At 32.6% G+C, this 18,376-nt stretch overlaps 1 protein-coding gene across 4 annotated transcripts in view; it reads right to left on the reverse strand.

Moving 5' to 3' along the window:
* Positions 1-18,376, reverse strand: part of STRN3 (striatin 3) — a 117,980-nt gene that overhangs the window by 23,352 nt on the left and 76,252 nt on the right. For 2 of the 4 annotated variants that reach the window (XM_059914043.1, XM_059914046.1), the window contains exons 6-8: positions 15,075-15,204; positions 13,698-13,839; positions 8,377-8,487 (exon numbers count right to left, since the gene is read on the reverse strand). In XM_059914043.1, the coding sequence (XP_059770026.1) occupies positions 8,377-8,487; positions 13,698-13,839; positions 15,075-15,204 (383 nt within the window). The remainder of the gene's footprint in view (positions 1-8,376; positions 8,488-13,697; positions 13,840-15,074; positions 15,205-18,376) is intronic. The other 2 variants (XM_059914044.1, XM_059914047.1) reach the window with 1 other exon arrangement.

Consider the following 18,376-nt stretch of genomic DNA (forward strand, 5'->3'; position numbering starts at 1 on the left):
ACCATTTAACAGTGTAAAGAATAAAACATGAGTTTTTCCAACTTAATCCATTATTTTAAAACATTAACAAAGAAATTAGTACAAATGATTTTTATGAGGGTGCAACAAACAGTTAACTTTCCCTGTGTTTATGTGGATATTTTCCTGCCATGTTCACACAAACATGTCATTAACAAATCAACTCCAATTTTCCTCAAAATGTTTTTTCACTTTTCCCAAATTTGAAAAACCTGATTTACCCATGAGCTCTCTTAGTTTCTCATCATAGTATAAAAAGTCAACATTGTCATAGGCCATAAGTTTAAGGAGAGAATTTCAGCTGTTGCATGGATAATTCAGGCCCAAATATGCAAAACTCAGTAGCATCTACAGTACTGTGGGATCTCTTTAACTGTGAAATTCAGAAATGACAGGAGAATCATTTCTCTTATGTATTTTGAAAGAAAATAGTTTTAAGAATGTCAGAAAAAATAATTTGAAAAGACAAAAGAAAATGCTTTATAGTCAATATAAAGTAAAAACAATTAAAATAGGCAAATCCAAGGCCACACTTTATGACCTTATTTACTAATGTCAACATTAATGGACTAATTAGACTACATAATTATTAAATTTCACTATGGCTATGAGAATATTAGTAATTCTATAGGAACTATCATTCATTTATGTATCCCTAACAGAATGCCAGATAGTGAGATTATAAGGCTTAATGGAAATAGGTGGAATCTTATACATTTATTAACTCTGTTTCACAGTAATCCCTAACTTCTTAGAAATGCTTAAGCAACTCTACTGTATGCAAAATGTCAAGCAGTCTGAATTTCCTAAAGTAATTATAATGGAGAAACTCATTTATTATCTGAGGATTTTCCCCCTGACAATGAAGTGACTGTAAACAAATTCTCTAATAAATGAAAAACTGCCAACTGGAAGTCTAACCATCAGTGAAATTCAACATGAAAGAAGATGAATGCTATCCTTTCTCACAAAATAGCTCTTTATAACTTTCCCACTTATGAGTACCAACATCATTGACTTGATTTCTGTTCTTAAAATTCTGCAACCACATCTTTTTTTTTTTTTTTTAATTTATATTTTTGGCTGTGTTGGGTCTTCATTGCTGCTCGTGGGCTTTCTCTAGTTGCGGCGAGCAGGGGCTACTCTTTGTTGCAGTGTGAGAGCTTCTCATTGTGGTGGCTTCTCTTGTTGCGGAGCATGGGCTCTAGGCAAGTGGGCTTCAGTAGTTGTGGCACGCGGGCTTCGGTAGCTGTGACACACAGGCTCCGTAATTGTGGCTCGCGGGCTCTATAGTGCAGGGAAGCCCTGCAACCACATCTTAAGAATTCCTTTTCAACTTATAAATGAGGAGAGGGGGGAGATTTGTTTTTAAATAGAATCCTCCTTTAAAGTATTCTTCAGGGACTTCCCTGGTGGCACAGAGGTTAAGAATCCGCCTGCCAATGCAGGGGACATGGGTTCAATCCCTGGTCCGGGAAGATCCCACATGCTGCAGAGCAACTAAGCCTGCACGTAACAACTACTGAAGCCTGCGCACCCTAGAGCCCACAAGCCACAACTACTGAGCCCACGCGTCGCAACTACTAAAGCCCGTGCGCTCTAGGACCCGTGTGCCACAGCTACTGAGCCTGTGCACCTAGAGCCTGTGCTCCGCAGCAAGAGAAGCCACCGCAACGAGAAGCCCATGCACTGCAACAAAGAGTAGCCCCTGCTCGCCGCAACTAGAGAAAGCCCGCGCACAGCAACGAAGACCCAATGCAGCCAAAAGTAAATTTAAAAAATTAAAAATAAAACATATTATAAAAAAAAGTATTCTTCAGATTAATCTCTTTCTTGCTATTGACTTTATTCTAGTCAAAGCTTTCATTCTTATGAATTACTGCAGAAGGTTCCTAATTGGTTTTCCTCTCTCCCAGCTCCATTTGTCTTTAATCAAATTTGAATACTACAGCTAGATAAGTTTTCCAAAATTATCACATTTATCATATCACTCCTTACTCTGAAACCACAAACAGCACTTCAACACTCTTTCAATCAAAGCTAACTAAAATCTTGTACTTAACCCTGTATGTGCTTCATATGTGCTGATCCTGTTTTCCTACCCAATCTCATCTTTTACTGCTCCACAATACAAATCTCCCTAATTTTCAAATCAGAGCAGTTTCCCTATAGTATCAATATTCACCAAGGTTCTTTCTACCATATTTTGTCATATCTGTCCTTACCTATCCCTTAGAAAGGTAAGAATACTTCCTGCACATACTTCCATCTCCTCTGTGAGCCTTTGTCAATCTTTCTCTGCTCACTCTTATCATACTTATGTATACCATAAATTTGACTTTGTTAGATATTACTTATAAATAATTTCATCATATGATAGCTAAATATAATAAAGACAAAAAAAGTTTTATCATTACAGGTAAGTCATATCTTCCTGAACACATGGACTGGGAAATATGGAAGAAAAGGAAAGCAGGAGACAACATGAAAGTTAATTAATGTTCAAACTGAGGATCCCAAATTATATAATTATTACTTTTTTTGGCTTGCATACTATAGCCAAACATTAGTTTCTGTTTGGCACAGTGGCAAGTTTAGGAAAGATGGAATGTCCCTGCTTTAATTCTAGTTTCTCAAAAACTGCTAAAAGATGAAGGCAGATTTCTTAACCAGATGTAACAGTCCTATCTAGCACCTACTTTGTAGAACATCTTTCAACTAACTACATTTAATGCTCCTTCATTCTCTTTCTAAATCTATCCTGTATTCTAAATACAGTAATTGTAATGAAATGCAATTTCAAAAAATTTGAAATCTAATTAGCAATAATGAGAAAATTGTAATCATATTAGTGTAACAGAATGTTATACATAACATTATAAAAATATTCAAGGGCATAATTGAAGACTCATTAAGTATTAATTAAACAAAAGTTGATTCTCAATTATTACTCTAATCTATAGAAGAAATACTCTTTCTAATTATAACACCAAGAAAAACTGTTCTTTTACCACTATGAATAATAAAACAACCCATCTACCTCTTAACCACGACCATCAAGTCTATACAAATGCACAATCATATAAACAGATTCTAGGAAAACAAAAAACAGTATGCCATGTATACGCCAAACTATGGACTGACAACTGCTGTGTTAAGTGCTTTTAAATTCACACTCACAAACATACACACTCATGACATGAAATCTATCTTTCCATTACTCTATTATTGTAAGCAAAACAGTAATTGTTTTTTTTTTTTTTTTACTGAATCTACTGTTTTCCCTTTCTCAATCTACTGTTCTTCTCCCTTTGTTAATCAGCCTTATACTCTGAAGTGAAACCAAATGTTTAGCAGGCAATCTGGAAAAGATAAGTTTATTTTAGAATAAGGTTTAGTTATGTCATGTTTGCTTGATCTGTTGTATTTTCTGACTATCATCTTAATTAAAAGAAAGCTCTGACATGACAAATGTCATCTTAAAAAAAATGACATCACAATATTAAGGAAAAAATAGTTTAGCTGCAAAGTGATTCTGCAGTTTAAAAATGTGTCCTGAAAGAGCATCAAAATACCTTCTCCCCTTTGTCAAAATACCTAAATTATTTTTTGGGGGGAGAAAAAAGAGAAAGAAACCTGAGTGGAAGAGTGGTCTGTTTTAGAAGTGTGAAATTGAAGCCAGAAATATAAAACAACTGCATTTCTTAGCTGAAAATAATATCCCTTAACTATGAAACAACTGTTCGTCTTTGATTTGATGCAAGAAAGAGAATAGTGAACAGTTTTATGGACTCTCTCCAAAACAGAAGCAGGTTAATCATCACAGTCATTTTATAGTATGTGCCAAGGTGCTTTTATAGGCTTACTGAAAGTTATTGCTACAAAATAATAATTTCACCTTAAATGTTCTAAAATGCCTAATATATAGATGATTGGACTTAAGTCACAATTTACAAAAATATTGCATTCCCTCTTGACAGTTTGTCATCCTGAATCTGGAATAGCAAATGACAAACACTAATATGAAACTTTTTTTAAAAAAGGAAAACTAGAAAATGATCCAGGGATGCTCATTTATATGTGAATCTTTGAAACAGAAATCTTTTGAAGAAAGGACATGAAATAATCTAATCTTTATAAGCCTCAATTTTATAAGTATAAAATAGCATAGGAATAACAATAAGCAAGAATAAGACTATCTATTAAAGGAAAACATATTACAATCCACAATTTAAACTTTCCACGTTGAAAAACCGAAACAAATACCAAAGTCTTAAAAGCTATTTACCCTCCTCCTTCATATTCTATAAATAAAGGTTCCAAATTTCAGATGCTTTACCCTTACTTCAGTTGCTATACACAGTGTGATTTTTGTTATTGATTTACATGTTTTTACTGAGACATAAAATACTGCAAGAAAGGAGACCATAGAAAGCTAGAAAAATCCTATCAGACCAAGATATTAACAAAAGATTAATTCAGAACCCTCCCACTCCCTTTCCCAATTACAGAAAGCTTAGAAATTATTTAAAGATTACAGAAAACAAGAGTTTTAGATTAGATAATAGTATTATATCACTTAATTCCCTGATTTTCATCATTGTACTGTGGTCATATAGGAGAATGTGTATGCACTACTAAGGTATCTAAGGAGCAACATGTCTACTACTTACTCAGTTTTCTGAACTGTTCAAAATAATAAAGGTACATATTTAAAGAGAAGGGATAAAGCAAATGTAGTAAAATGTTAACATTTAAAGAAACTGTGAAAGTGCATGGAATTCTTTACACTATTTTCTTGCAACTTTTCCTTAAGTTTGAAGTTATGTCAAAATAAAAAGTTACAAGGAAAAGGAAGCTTAACCCTTCTGAAGCTTGAGACCAAAATAACTGTATCAAGTCTCTTTAGTTTCATGGTGTTGACTCTTAGAAATGCTAATAGAAAAAGTAAGAAAAAGAAAAAGAAAATTAATACTGAATTGTATCTACAGTCCAAGGCAAGGATGTCACTTTTATTTTCTTTTGCCTTAGCTGGGAAAAAAGAAGGGTGAAACGGAGTGAACAAACTGGAAGACAGATAAACATTAGCTTCCTGGCTCTTGATTTTAGAAGTCTTTCCATTTTTAAGAGTCAAATCATGGTTGAGTCTTTACAAAGTTAAAAAGTTGGCATTCTCACCACTTTTTTTCCCATTAAAAAAAAAGAAAGGCATTTAGATTGGATTATATCTGATTTCACATGGTAAAGTTAGCAAATAATTTTCTTCCCTTTAAGAAGCTGGAAAAAACTCTGTAGAAACTTAGTGCTATGATCCAACAGGTGTGATTCATTCACATTTTGGAATAAAGAAAAAAAAGAAAAGGCTAAAGTTTATGAATTATTCTAACTTATACAAAGCCACATCTGCGAAAATATCAGAAGAAAACCCAACAAAAATAGATAATAAGAATGCTAAGGAAATTCATGAATTATCTTTTCATGTAAAATTGTATCTTAGCATTAACATGATGTTCTACCTGGATTAAGACCTAAGTTTATTATCCATCAATTAAAAAAAAAATTATTTCCATGGCAGGGATTCAGAGCCAACATTTTCAAAGTGAACTCTATATTCAAGAGCAAAAAGTTTTTATTTAACTAATTCACAAAGGAAGTGTAAAGAGAAACAAAATTTATTATTTCCTAATTATTCACTCCTGAGACACTGTTGGAAACCTCATCTTTATATCTACCATACATGGGTAAACTTAAAAGCACTGGTGTTTATAAAAACAGTAAAAATGAGAAACAATCTGAAGGATTAACTAATGGAGGCTAGGTTAAATCCACAAAATGCAATACTATGTAACCACTAAAATTATATTTTATTTAGATGACTATGAATATTAAGAAAAAATGAGTTAAAAACAATATGATATTCTTGTTGGAAATTGTTAAAGGAGGTTTATGTATAAAGACATTTAGAAAAAGTTGGAAGAATATATGCCAAATATTAATCTCTGAGTTGTAGGACTGAAGGTGATTTTTACTTTTTCGTGTCTCTACATACTACTTGTATTGTTTGAATCATAAGCATGTGCTATTTTTATGGCTATATAAAGTTAGTTCTTTTTTTTTTTTTTTTTGAGAAAACAGATACAAAATCAAAATTAAAGGGGACTGGTTGAATAACACAGTACACATTTTGGTAATAAAATCATATTGAGACATGAGAACCTCAGGGCATGGCTCTGAGGTCTCCAGCTCCTGATTTAATCACAGTAGTTCTCTTTCATCCATTTCACATATTAGGTTCTGCAATATTCTGCTTGACAACAGGGTAGCTTGGTATAAAGAAATTGGAAAACGTTATACAGTGGAATATTTATTGACATGAAAAGGTATTTTCTGTGAACTGTTAGCTAAGTAGGCAAATAACAAAACTGTGCATATTATGATCCTACTAAAGAAAATTAATTAAATTAAAATTTTATGGGGATTTTAGACCTTAGTTTCAGTTCATCTGTTTCTAATAGTTCTTAATTAAACAGGTATTTTTTTCAATAAAAAACATTTTTTAGAAAAATGTAAAACGTACAAATAAAAAACCTTAAGTTGACTTATATCTTCTTTCTAAACCTCAAAAAGGTACAGGCATATCTTGGATATATTGAGGGTTCAGTTCCAGACCATTGCAATAAAGCAAATATCACAATAAAGCGAGTCACATGAATTTTCTGGTTTCCTGGTGCATATAAAAGCTATGTGTACACTATACTGTACTGTATTAAGTGTGCAACAGAATTATGTCTCTAAAAAATGTACATACTTTAATTTAAAATACTCTATTGCTAAAAGAAATGCAGGGTTGCCACAAATCTTCAATTTGCCAAAAAAAAAAAAAAATGTGTATAGATCTAAACACATTGTATCAGGAAAAAAATGGGGTATCTATATTTTAAATTAAAAGCAACACTACCTAGCATTTTCTTAAGAAATCTTCAGCAGGTAAGTCAGTCTATGAATAACATACAGAAAATAAGTAATCTAATATTCAAATAAACTACTTTATTTCTTTAAAAAAAAGATCTAAACCCTAAAATTCTAATGTCATTGTGTCTGTATTAAAATGGTCAATCATGCAAAAGTACTTTTATACTCAACATGCAATAATTATATAGGTAAGTGATGTTAGAGTTGAACACAGTCCCTGCCCAGCATTAAACATTTTTAAATACTGTAAGCAGTTCAACATAAAATATGAAACTTCTTAGAGAACAGTTTGTCTTTTTATTCACATGCAATAACATAAATAAGCATAAGGTTATAAAAGTGCACAACACATAAAATCCCCCAAATTCCTTATTTACCTCCACAATAAATTAAACCATTCAAAAGCTGCTTCACTGAAGGAAACTTACACCCTTTTCCACTGCAACTGCCATTTCATAAATTAATATATTTGTCACCAGAGAAAGGAATATGAAAGAATGCCTATATGGTTTTTGCCATTGAAATCTACTGTTTTCTCCTACACACAGTCAAAAAATTTAGACTGGCAGGATTCAATGGCCAGTTCAAAATAAAGTTCCCCAACAATAAACTTCAGTTTCTCCATTTAATACTCATAGGTCTGAAGATGATTTTCATACGGCTGTTCTTAAGCTTGATTCACAAAATGGAAATGAATTACTTCTTTGAGATGTGCTGTAGCTAAATTTATACTTTTACAATACATTGGTCAGGATATTAACAGTGAAAAATACACTGAGGCACCCAAAGACACTCAGCTATTGACCAAACAAACCCTACTGCTACCACTACCCTCTCCCTCTGGCCTTACTCCATCAGAGTAGCCAAGAAAATACTACCTAGGAGAGCTTTTTTTTTGCTACTGTTGTTGTTTGTGGTTGGATTAAGGCCAGAAAGCACAAACTATGGAAAGGGCTTTCCTATTCACTGTATTTTGGAATTCTCAAACTAAGAAATGTAACCTGGACATGAGCTGGTTATAGCAGTAATATCCTATGTATCAACAATACAGAAATTTATACTTTCTTCCTTTTGAACAGATTTCTATTATTTTCCATCCCAAGGCCAATATTCCTTACAGTTTGGTAAACTTTTTAAAGCTTAAAATACAGACAAAAACCTTGAAATCTTTCCTTCATCCTTACCCACATATTTAAAATGATTTCCCACTTGATCAATAACACAACCTAAATTATATTCAAATAAATTTCAATTATACAACAGACAAAGTTTAAAGTTAGTTGCCCCCTTTATGAAACAAAAAGAAGTAGACAAAAAATCAGAACTGAAGAATTTTTTTTTTCTCAAAGATTGGTATACAAAAATTATAATAGAATCTGCACTTACTCTTTACCCCTTTCTTCCCCTTTCGTTCCTTCTTGTACTGTTCCTTCAGTTTACTTATTAGTCCCTGGTCTACATCCCAAACCTCAGTAGTTGGGGAGAGGTCATCTTTATCTACATGCAGCATATTATTAAAAGAAAAAAAATCAGCAGTTGGCAATGCAAGCTGTTGGCAGTAAACTGTTATAGCTTTATAAAATAATAAAAATGTACTAATAGCATATATTCAAAGTACTTTAAAGGTGCAGTCTCAGTTTTGGTATTCACAACTCAAACTCTAAAAGCTCACCTAATAAGTTTCTAAACATTTAATACCACTAACAAAAGTTAAATGGTGCTTCATTTCTATGAATCACAAATTTGAAGGTTATTATTCTTTCAATAACTGATATTCTTACAATGGACTGACATTAGAAATCTAATGTTATACAAAAATAGATCACTGCATCTTTATAAAAATGTTAATAAAAAATTATTCAGCCAGCATCATAAAAGCAAATGAATGAATTACATGCGAACTACTCATAAAAGTGCAAGCTAGAAAGGTCAGTGCCGTTTTATTGATGAAAATATTCATGCACCTTCTGTCACATTGATTCTGCATGCACAAAATAACTGTACTAATGGAGAGGCATTCTAGTCCTATATAATACATACATATATTCCAAACTACAATGTCTCGAATAATCCATACAAAGCATTCAGAGAATCCCACCTCTGCCCCCACCCCACCCAAACAGTTCAACATCTCATTACCTTCTTCCATTGGTCTACAACTAAGATTAGCAAAAAAAAACAAAAAAACAAAACTCAAATTCCACTGAAGAACTTTTTAAGAGTTGATATTTTTAGGGTAAGATAAAAGCAGTGACAAGTATGGAGAAGTGAAAACATGCATTGCTGTACATCTGCTAAGGATGATACTTCAGCTATTTTAGGTGAATAAACAAATCCGTATTTGTTTTAAGTAAATATTTGTGCCTAGAATAAATTTACCCTATAGTAAACTAAAGGAAAAACAGCATTAAAAAGAAGCAGAATAAAAATATGTCTATTCGAATTATTTTAGGCATTAAAGGCTTTTCCATCCTTTAAGTTTTAAACTTACTGTTTAAGTTGAAAGCTGTTATTAGGAAGTTTAACATTTTGTTAAAGAACAACTAAGAGTTTATTTAACCCTGTTATTAAATAAAAATTATACCAAAACACATAGGCTAAGTCAATCAAGAAGACTGACATAAGAGGAAGATTTTAGAGAAAACATACTTTAAAAATTTTTGTTAACTCATTATATTCTGGCTTACAAGCCTTATAAACTCCCTAGGACTCACTGATTGCATCTATACAGTGGACATAAAAAAAGCCTTTTTTCCTTATAGATAGTTGTATGTAGTAAACATAAAAAATTCTCATATTTAAATGGTACACAGGGAAATTCCCTGGCAGTCCATTGGTTAGGACTCGGTGCTTTCACTGCCGGGGCCCGGGTTCGATCTCTGGTTGAAGAACCACGATCCCGCAAGCCAAAGGTACATAGAAATTCAATTTACTGTACCTTGAGCTTTTCCTACTATAATTGTCATCACTTTCTCCCTTATGGTACTATGATCTTAGGTAGTCAATATGCAAAAAGTTAAATCCAAAAATTTGCTAACTTGAATTACCTGAAACTAGGTTGCTCAAGCCTGAAATTTACACATGATTGTCAAATCTGCAAACTGTAATACTGTTTGTAATACAGTTGTAATAATGATTTAAAGAGAAAATGCACTTTTCATGTACTCTAATCATGAAAACAATGCTATATCAGGAATCCGTTCTGTCACTTTATCAAATACTCTAAGAAAAAATGTGATCTAAAGAATTAATCGCTTGTACTCATCTTAGTAAAACTAACAATTCTTATTTTTAAAAGTGACAAACGGACACATTTTGAGCAAACTTTGTTAAACCTCATAGAAACAACAACAAAAAATTTAAGTGGTATATACTTTACACAGGAAGTTAGATAAAACAGTAAAGTTTAATAAGTTTTTTAAAAGACCTCTGTAGAAAAATAAAGCTGTGAATAGCTCTAACTGGAGTAGCAACGGGTAGTGAAGTGAAAAAGCAAAGGGAATAAAAAAGGATAAGCTTAAGAAAAATACAAATACTATTTGCAAGGTAACCTCAAATCTAGAAAACAAAGGTAAACTTAAGGCAGTGCAAAGAAAAGGTTGGTGAATGCATATGTGCACAAACATCCTGAAACTTGCCTGGTAGGTAACAGCTGATTTGATATTACTTATAAGAAATAGTTAAGAGCAAAAGGGAAGAAGCAGCATAATCTTCTACATATTAATTCTGTTTTTAAAAAATCTAGGGGGAAAAAAAAAAACCAAGAAATGAGGTTGAATTTTGTTTAAAAGAAAACACAAATATGCACAAAAAAAATGACCCTTGACAACTCAAAACCACAAAGGCCTAAAATTTTGTCATGGTGATTCTAACTACCAAAGCAAAGGAATTATAGAAATCTACTTAATATAGCATAAATTGGTAACTAACTTTAGGCAAATATTCAGTACTTTATTCATTATATTTAAATACAAACATTTGGTATTTTGTAGTCCTATATATTCTACAGACCACAGTTTCAAAGTGTAGGAGACAATAACTAAATAACCTTAAAATGCCTTGTCTCCATGAGAGAAATACTGAAATTAGAAATGCTCACTAATATTTCTGATTATGCCAAGAAGTAAAAACTACTAAAATTAAACCCAGACTACCTAATGTAGATGACAGAAGAAAAAGATTTAAAAGCTTTCTAAAAGCAGTGGTTTCATAGGATAAAAGGATTCAAAATTAGGTACCCGAGTAGACTGTTAGTATACAAAATAAAAAATAACATAGATTATCCAATGTGGGTGAATATTGGGATGTTTCATTATGACAAACTATTTACTTTAAAAAACAACAACAACAACAACTGTGTCCTTTACCCAGTAATTTAAATCTGAAGAGCATCACCTTCCCATTTGTAAGTAAATTCAAATTTTAAGTAAATGAATTAAATAAATATAAAGGGGTATTTGTATATCCAGCCTCTTTGTTTTGAAAAAAACTGAGTATGACACCTGTTGAGTAAAAATGATAAATTCAAAATCAATGCATAGATCCTTTGAGAGTTTTCATTTCTTAAGGAAAGAAACTACTTGAACCATTTTGTTCTTAACAGAGTCCTTTCCTTCTCAAGAACTTAAAATGCTTTAAAGGTGTTTTAGACTTGTCCGGAAGGAAGAGACTTTGTTGGTCACTTCCAATTACACAAGAAGATTCAGGTCACTCTCAAATATTTGTAAAAGTAAATAAAGTATCAACACTTGTCATTCACACTAATTAGGTCCTCTCTTGAAACTCTGCTCTGTAGTCAGAAGTCTCTGGACAGAAGGACCAATCAACTGCACATAATATAGTACTTTTATTATAGAAATAATGCCATTTTATACAAATTACATTCCTGAAATTTCTATATATTCTTCTGATGGACAGTTAAACTTCCAGCAATTTTAGGTGAAGAAAATAAGAATGGATATGTGCCCAGATTTAGCTATATAGATGTTTGAAAACTGCTTTTGATCTCTTTTTTCTTTAATAAAAATAATCTAAATGTGCAACAGCACAGCAGAGTTAAAGAAATAGTGGAACATATTCCATCAAGAATACTATGCAGTTATTGAAAATGATGTTGCAGAAGAATAATACATTAAGTGGAAACTGTGGGTTATAAATCATCACGCAGCAAAATCCTTGTTAAATAAAGATAGATATAAATATTAACCATGATTCTCTCTATATAGCAGTGTTACAAGTGATTTTTAATTTTCTTCTTTACATGTATCTGCGGGTTCTAAACCTCCTAAAAAACAGGAATTATAAAATAATTATGTATTTATACAATTTAAATATATTTATATAATTATTTTAAAATCCAGAAAAAAATAAACAGTATTTTAGAAATTTTGGAAAAAAAATAAGGTATTTCCAACTTTGAATGGGCTGCACAGAGAAGTTAGAAGAAAACATACTTTTACTTTTCTGGAGCAAGGTTAATTCTTGCTCTTGAGCAAGGCTAATTCTTAAGAAGGGAAAATTTCTATAACATAGCTATTTTCAAATAGTTAAGTACAAAAATGTATATTCGAAGTCTAGAAAGTAATTGTGGAATTTTAAAATATTTTCAATTAGTATGTCTCCTCTTTCCCCTTAGAAGACAGAAGTAAAGATCTGAAAACAATGCTTGAGAACCATAAACAATGAGAAAGCTGATAACAAAATTCAGATCTTTTAAGTACTCAATTTGTATCAGGATAGTTAATAAACATTATCTCTTAGGTCTTGTCTCTCCTGCTGTTAGCAATATTCAGCTTCAATACATAAATGAGGCATTTAAAAAAAATCCAAGTGTGTTTCCTTATTACCAAAGTAGTTTTTAAAAATCTAGTGATAATTCCCCTTGCTAGTAACTAAGCAACTTTGGTATTCACATGAAATATGCATTAAGGTACTTAGTAACCTTCTCCAATAAAGCTCTGTAAACACAATTTGAGTTCTCCCTACCAGGTAACATGTTGATGTTAAATGATGATTGAATGAACATTTTTAACAGGAATAACATACTGGACCTCAGTTATTATCTTAAAATACTTTGTACACTTCTATTTTACTTTCTAATGGGGTTTTTAAACCCTGTATGAATAGAACTGTTTTATCCCTTTTAGTTATGGCTGGATTATTAGCAGTAGGTATCACTTCCAAAGGCTAGGCTCTAATGCATTTGTACACTGAATATTTCATGTAATGAAGTTTAATACTTTCAATAAATCTTGCTCAATACAGAGCTATACTTCAAGATTAGTAGCTTTATTACTTCCTAGCAATAAATCAGATAATACCATACAGGCATACTGAAAAGAGTTATCTTCTTGAAACCCAGACTGATTACCAAATTAAATCATAGGAATGTTTAAAACTGTATACATGCTTTTTAAAAAAATCTGCTAAGAAGAAAGGAATTGGATCTCTAAATTGACTAAATATTTCAACTTTAAATCAAGACAAATTTCAAAAATCAAAATCCACCAAAAGCCATATATTAAAGTTTAGTCACCAAATCTAAATAAATTGGTGCAAAATACTCTGAAATTATTCAATACCACTCTTCTTGCTCTCAGTTTAACTGCCACCATACATTCAGATATACACATTCCACATATTATATTTAATAAAATACAACTTTAAGGGCTAGATGATTTCCCACCCCCATTTCTTTATCACCTTACCCCATTCTGTGCCATCCCCTGAACTCCGTGCTTCTCCAGCTCCTTCACCGTCTTCAGCAGTCACTAAAAAATCAAATTCTTTCAGTGCTTCCTCAGTATCAGGATCATCGGTTAGGTCAGCAGCTAAACCTTCATTACCTATCTGTAAATGGAACATAAGCCAAGAATTACCTTCATGCTAAACTGTAAAGGAGTCCTTTATGTTTTCACACAAGTATCTTTACATTTGCACTCCCATTTTTAGATTACTTAGATACAAAATTTTAGATTTTCCACATAGTTCACCAATCCCAAATTATACCCTAGATAAATGGTTGTCAACAGTGCTGTGTGAACACTGTTATAAAATGTGATGCAAGCAATGTGGTAATAAGAATGGTTAAAATCTTAATCTTCAAGTATGATGATTCTTACAAAGAACTTCTCTAATTACAATAGATTCACAGGTACCAAAAGACCCATGCACTAACTTACATTCTAATATGTTGTGTTGAATTGACCTCATTCACTGAGAACTGCACAGGTAGTCCGTAACGTATAAGGATATGGCATAGTTAATAAGGACATTAATGCAAGTCAACAGCTGTGGTATTTATAGTAGTGCTTCCCAGAACAAAAAAATAGGGAAGGATCAAAATCTCTATTCACCTATGCTCCACATATGAGTGTGTTACACACATGGAATTTGGCAGAAAGGTTGAAAACTGCTTTTATAGACTGGAAGCTTCTGAGAAACACTGGCATTTTCCCCATATTACTGTAAAATCCCAAAGAACCACAACAGAACCCATCCACTTTTTTTTTTAAAAAACATACTTGAAATACTGTACACTACTATGACAATCCACACATGGATCATTTAATCTACTTTTGCTCTTATAGCTAACCCGCATCAACACTAAAATACATAAACCTGTTTCTTAGGTTATGAGTAAAAGCAAATTTTTATTAATCCTTCACAAACAATGAGAGTGTTGACACGTACATTTACAATTCTTAGTTTACTCCCTCACCCAGGGTGGGGCTACCACCCCACTTCAGTTACAATTTATCACTTGTTTACTGTACAGGAAGAGAGAGACTTCAGCAGTGATTCTTAATTGTGACAGGAGTGGAAAGGATGTAACTTTTAAAAAAAGTTTCAAATCACTGGACTAGCCCTATAAAAACAGACCCTTTCTTGCCATTTATAATACAGCAAATAATTTCTACTATGTGTAGGTAATTCAATAAGAACTGACTATATAAAACTTTCAAGTGACATAATAAAAAATGATCAATCACTCCCAATGTAACAAAAGACATCTTGAAATTTTCTATTCCAAATACATGACTACATATATTTTAGCTAATAAGAATAGAAAATTGAATTCTTACTTTGTGTTTATTTATCCGATGTTTGTCTTTTCCTTCTGGGATGCCTTCAATCATGTCATTTTCCTCTTCTTCATCGCTGTCATCAGCATTTTCTAAGAAATTGAATGTCTCAAGAACATCACCAGAAGGCCTGTAAGAGAGGAAAAATGATGAACCAAAATATTCCAGTAATTCTAATATTTCTTTCTGTCTCCTATTTTAAAATATTACTTGAAGGTAGTAGAGAGATTCAAACGAAAACTTACTTATAATGTATTATCTAAATATTCTACACAAAAATGTTTGAAAGATCATTTATGTTCTACAGTTAAAATATCAATAAAAGTAGTTAAGTTTCTACAATGAAAATACTTTAAGTAATTACTGCATCAAAATAAAAACCCTATAGTATTAGGCACTCAAATGTGCTATTATTTCTCAAAATAAAGCCATCATGAGCAAGCAACTTAAACTCAGCATTTCTTATAGCTCTACAACCTCTTACAGCTTGGTGCAAATGTTTAAGGACTAAAACTGAACTTTAATTTATCGGGCTGCTCAGATTTAAAGTTATGGTAAATCAGATATAGAACATTCCAATCCATTTTACAGATTTCCTTACCTAGAAAACAGGATTATTAATATACTAAAGAAATACTTTCAGGACTTACCTGGTGGTCCAGCGGTTAAGACTTGGTGGTCCCAATGTAGGGGGCCCGGGTTCAATCCCTGGCCAGGGAACTATTAGATCCCGCATGCCACAACTAACAGCTTTCGAGCCACAAGTAAAAGATTCCACATGCCACAACTAAGACCCGGCGCAGCCAAATAAATAAATAAATAAATACTTAAGGGGGGGAAAAAAACTACTTAAAAAAAAAAAACTTTGAAGTGTTTCAGAACCACTCATATTAAAAGGTAACAGTGATAATCTATTTTTATCTACTTATGAAGTCATTTTAAAACTATAATCTGAATTCCTCCTCTATGTACAAAAAAGGTTTTCAAATAGTTGTTTAAATGTCTAAAAACAGAGGCTGCAACAGAACGGTGAAAGCTTCAGCTGAACACAGACTCTCACAATGAAAGTCTCAACTCTTCCACTGACTTAGCTGCCTGAATTTGGCCAAGTCACTTAAACCTTTTGGCCTCGACTTCTTTACCTGTAAACAGGGGGGGTTAAACTAGATGATCTCAAATATCCTTACCAACACGAACAGTACATGGTAACAGAAAGAATAATAGTCTAAAAGTTAGGGTTTTTTCCCTCCCTGATGGGTTCTTAGTCCAAATTAAAGATATAATACAATTCAGACTATTTTTTTAAAAAACATCTTTATTGGAGTATAATTGCTTTACAATGGTGTGTTAGTTTCTGCTTTATAACAAAGTGAATCAGCTATACATATACACATACCCCCATGTCTCCTCCCTTTTGTGTCTCCCTCCCACCCACCCTCCCTATCCCACCCCTCTAGGTGGTCACAAAGCACCGAGCTGATCTCCCTTTGCTATGCAGCTGCTTCCCACTATCTATTTTACATTTGGTAGTGTATATATGTCCATGCCACTCTCTCACTTCATCCCAGACATAGGGTTTTAATAGGTCTATTATACTCTGCCTAATCCAGCACATTGTTCAAGGACCTGTATCAACACTGAATGTAGAAAGAGATGTGTTTTTCAAGCGCAAATTAGTAAGAACAAACAAAAAACTACCACAATAAAAAAACACATACTTTTCCGTTCAGCATTAGTAATACGTCTCGATATCTGGGGATTAAATGAAAGGCAAAGAAAATATTTGACAAAATTGGCACATCAATGACAGAAAAATAAAAAATAGAAAATTTAAGAGATGAGTTTTGTTTTGAACTTTGATAAATAAAGTATTATTGTTCCTTGGATAGAAGTTCCTGTCTCTAAAGTGAGAACTCACGTTTCAGGTTTTAAAAATTGTATTTGATCACAACAATACATGTACAAGGTTTTAAAAGTCAAACAGCACAATCAATAAAAGAAAGAACTGATGAATCAGACTTCCCCAAATTAAAAGCTTTTGCTCTTTGAAAGACACTATAGAGAATTTTAAAAAAAGTCTACAGATTGGGACAAAATATTTGCAAGTCACACATTTAATGAAGGACTATATAAAGAACACTTAAATCTCAACAATAACAAATAAAACAATGAAAAAATGGGGAAATTATTCATACAGATCCTGTATCAAAAGATATGTGGATGGCATACACAGATGCTCAACATCATTAGTCTTTAGGAAAATGGAAATTAAAGCAACCATGGACTGTGAAGGGTCTGAGACTTCGCCCTACTTACAAGCTACCATGCTGTTTCTCTTGAGATGTTTTCTTTTTAGCATTCATGATGATGGCCTTTGTATGGATTTTTAAAAATTAACTTTACAGTGTAACTGGGAGAAATCCTTTCAATGTGGAAACAAACATCCTTAGAAACACATTCTATAAATATATTCCAGAATTTTTTTTTAATTACTCTTTAAAAAATTTTTTCAACACCAGTTTACCTGTTCTTTCTGAAACTCCTATTCAGATGTTGTCCCTCTTGGACTGATCTTTAGATTTTCTCCTCTTTTCAGTCTTATTTTTTTTCCCCTTTTCTCTTTTCTGGGAGAGTCTTTTATCTCCCAAGTCTTACATGAAAATTATTTAAATCACACTTTCAAATTTCTATTAGCTCTTTTCTGATCTCTTACTGAACCTTATACAATAACATCTTACTGTTTTATAGATGTATTATCTTCTCTCAGTCCTCTCAGAAGAGTAATTATAGTTTTGAAAGTCTTCTGCTCCCTCTTTTCTCTGAGTTCCTTTTTTATGTTTGGTTCCTTTGGTCTCCAATTTTCATATTAAAGTTAAAGTCTTTCCTTAACTGTTAATATTTAACAGTGAGGCACAGAAAAACTAATTGGATATATTGTGTACATGGGTGAGGCTTGTCAAAGTAGCTAGCTTCACTTCTGTATAACAGGGCAGAGTCCTAGCCATTTCACTGGCAGATCCCAACTGTCGGATCATAAGGTCTTCTCTATTAATGTGATCATATTCCTGCCTGAAAGGGATTTAAGACCAGCTGCCAACATACCAGAAGCCAAGTAGAAGGAAACAGGCAATCTCACCGCTCAGCTAGAGATTTTCAGATAATCCTCCTGTTTTCAGTACAGTAGCCCACCCTACAGTTGCTTGTTTTCTTAAGAAATCAGAAATCACTGGAATTCACCAGAAAATATACCACCGTTCTTTGGGATAGGAGAGGGGTGTTCAAGCGGCTACACAGGATAAAAG

The sequence above is a fragment of the Balaenoptera ricei genome, chromosome 2 (assembly GCF_028023285.1).
Source record: "Balaenoptera ricei isolate mBalRic1 chromosome 2, mBalRic1.hap2, whole genome shotgun sequence".
Classification (NCBI taxonomy): Eukaryota; Metazoa; Chordata; class Mammalia; order Artiodactyla; family Balaenopteridae; genus Balaenoptera; species Balaenoptera ricei.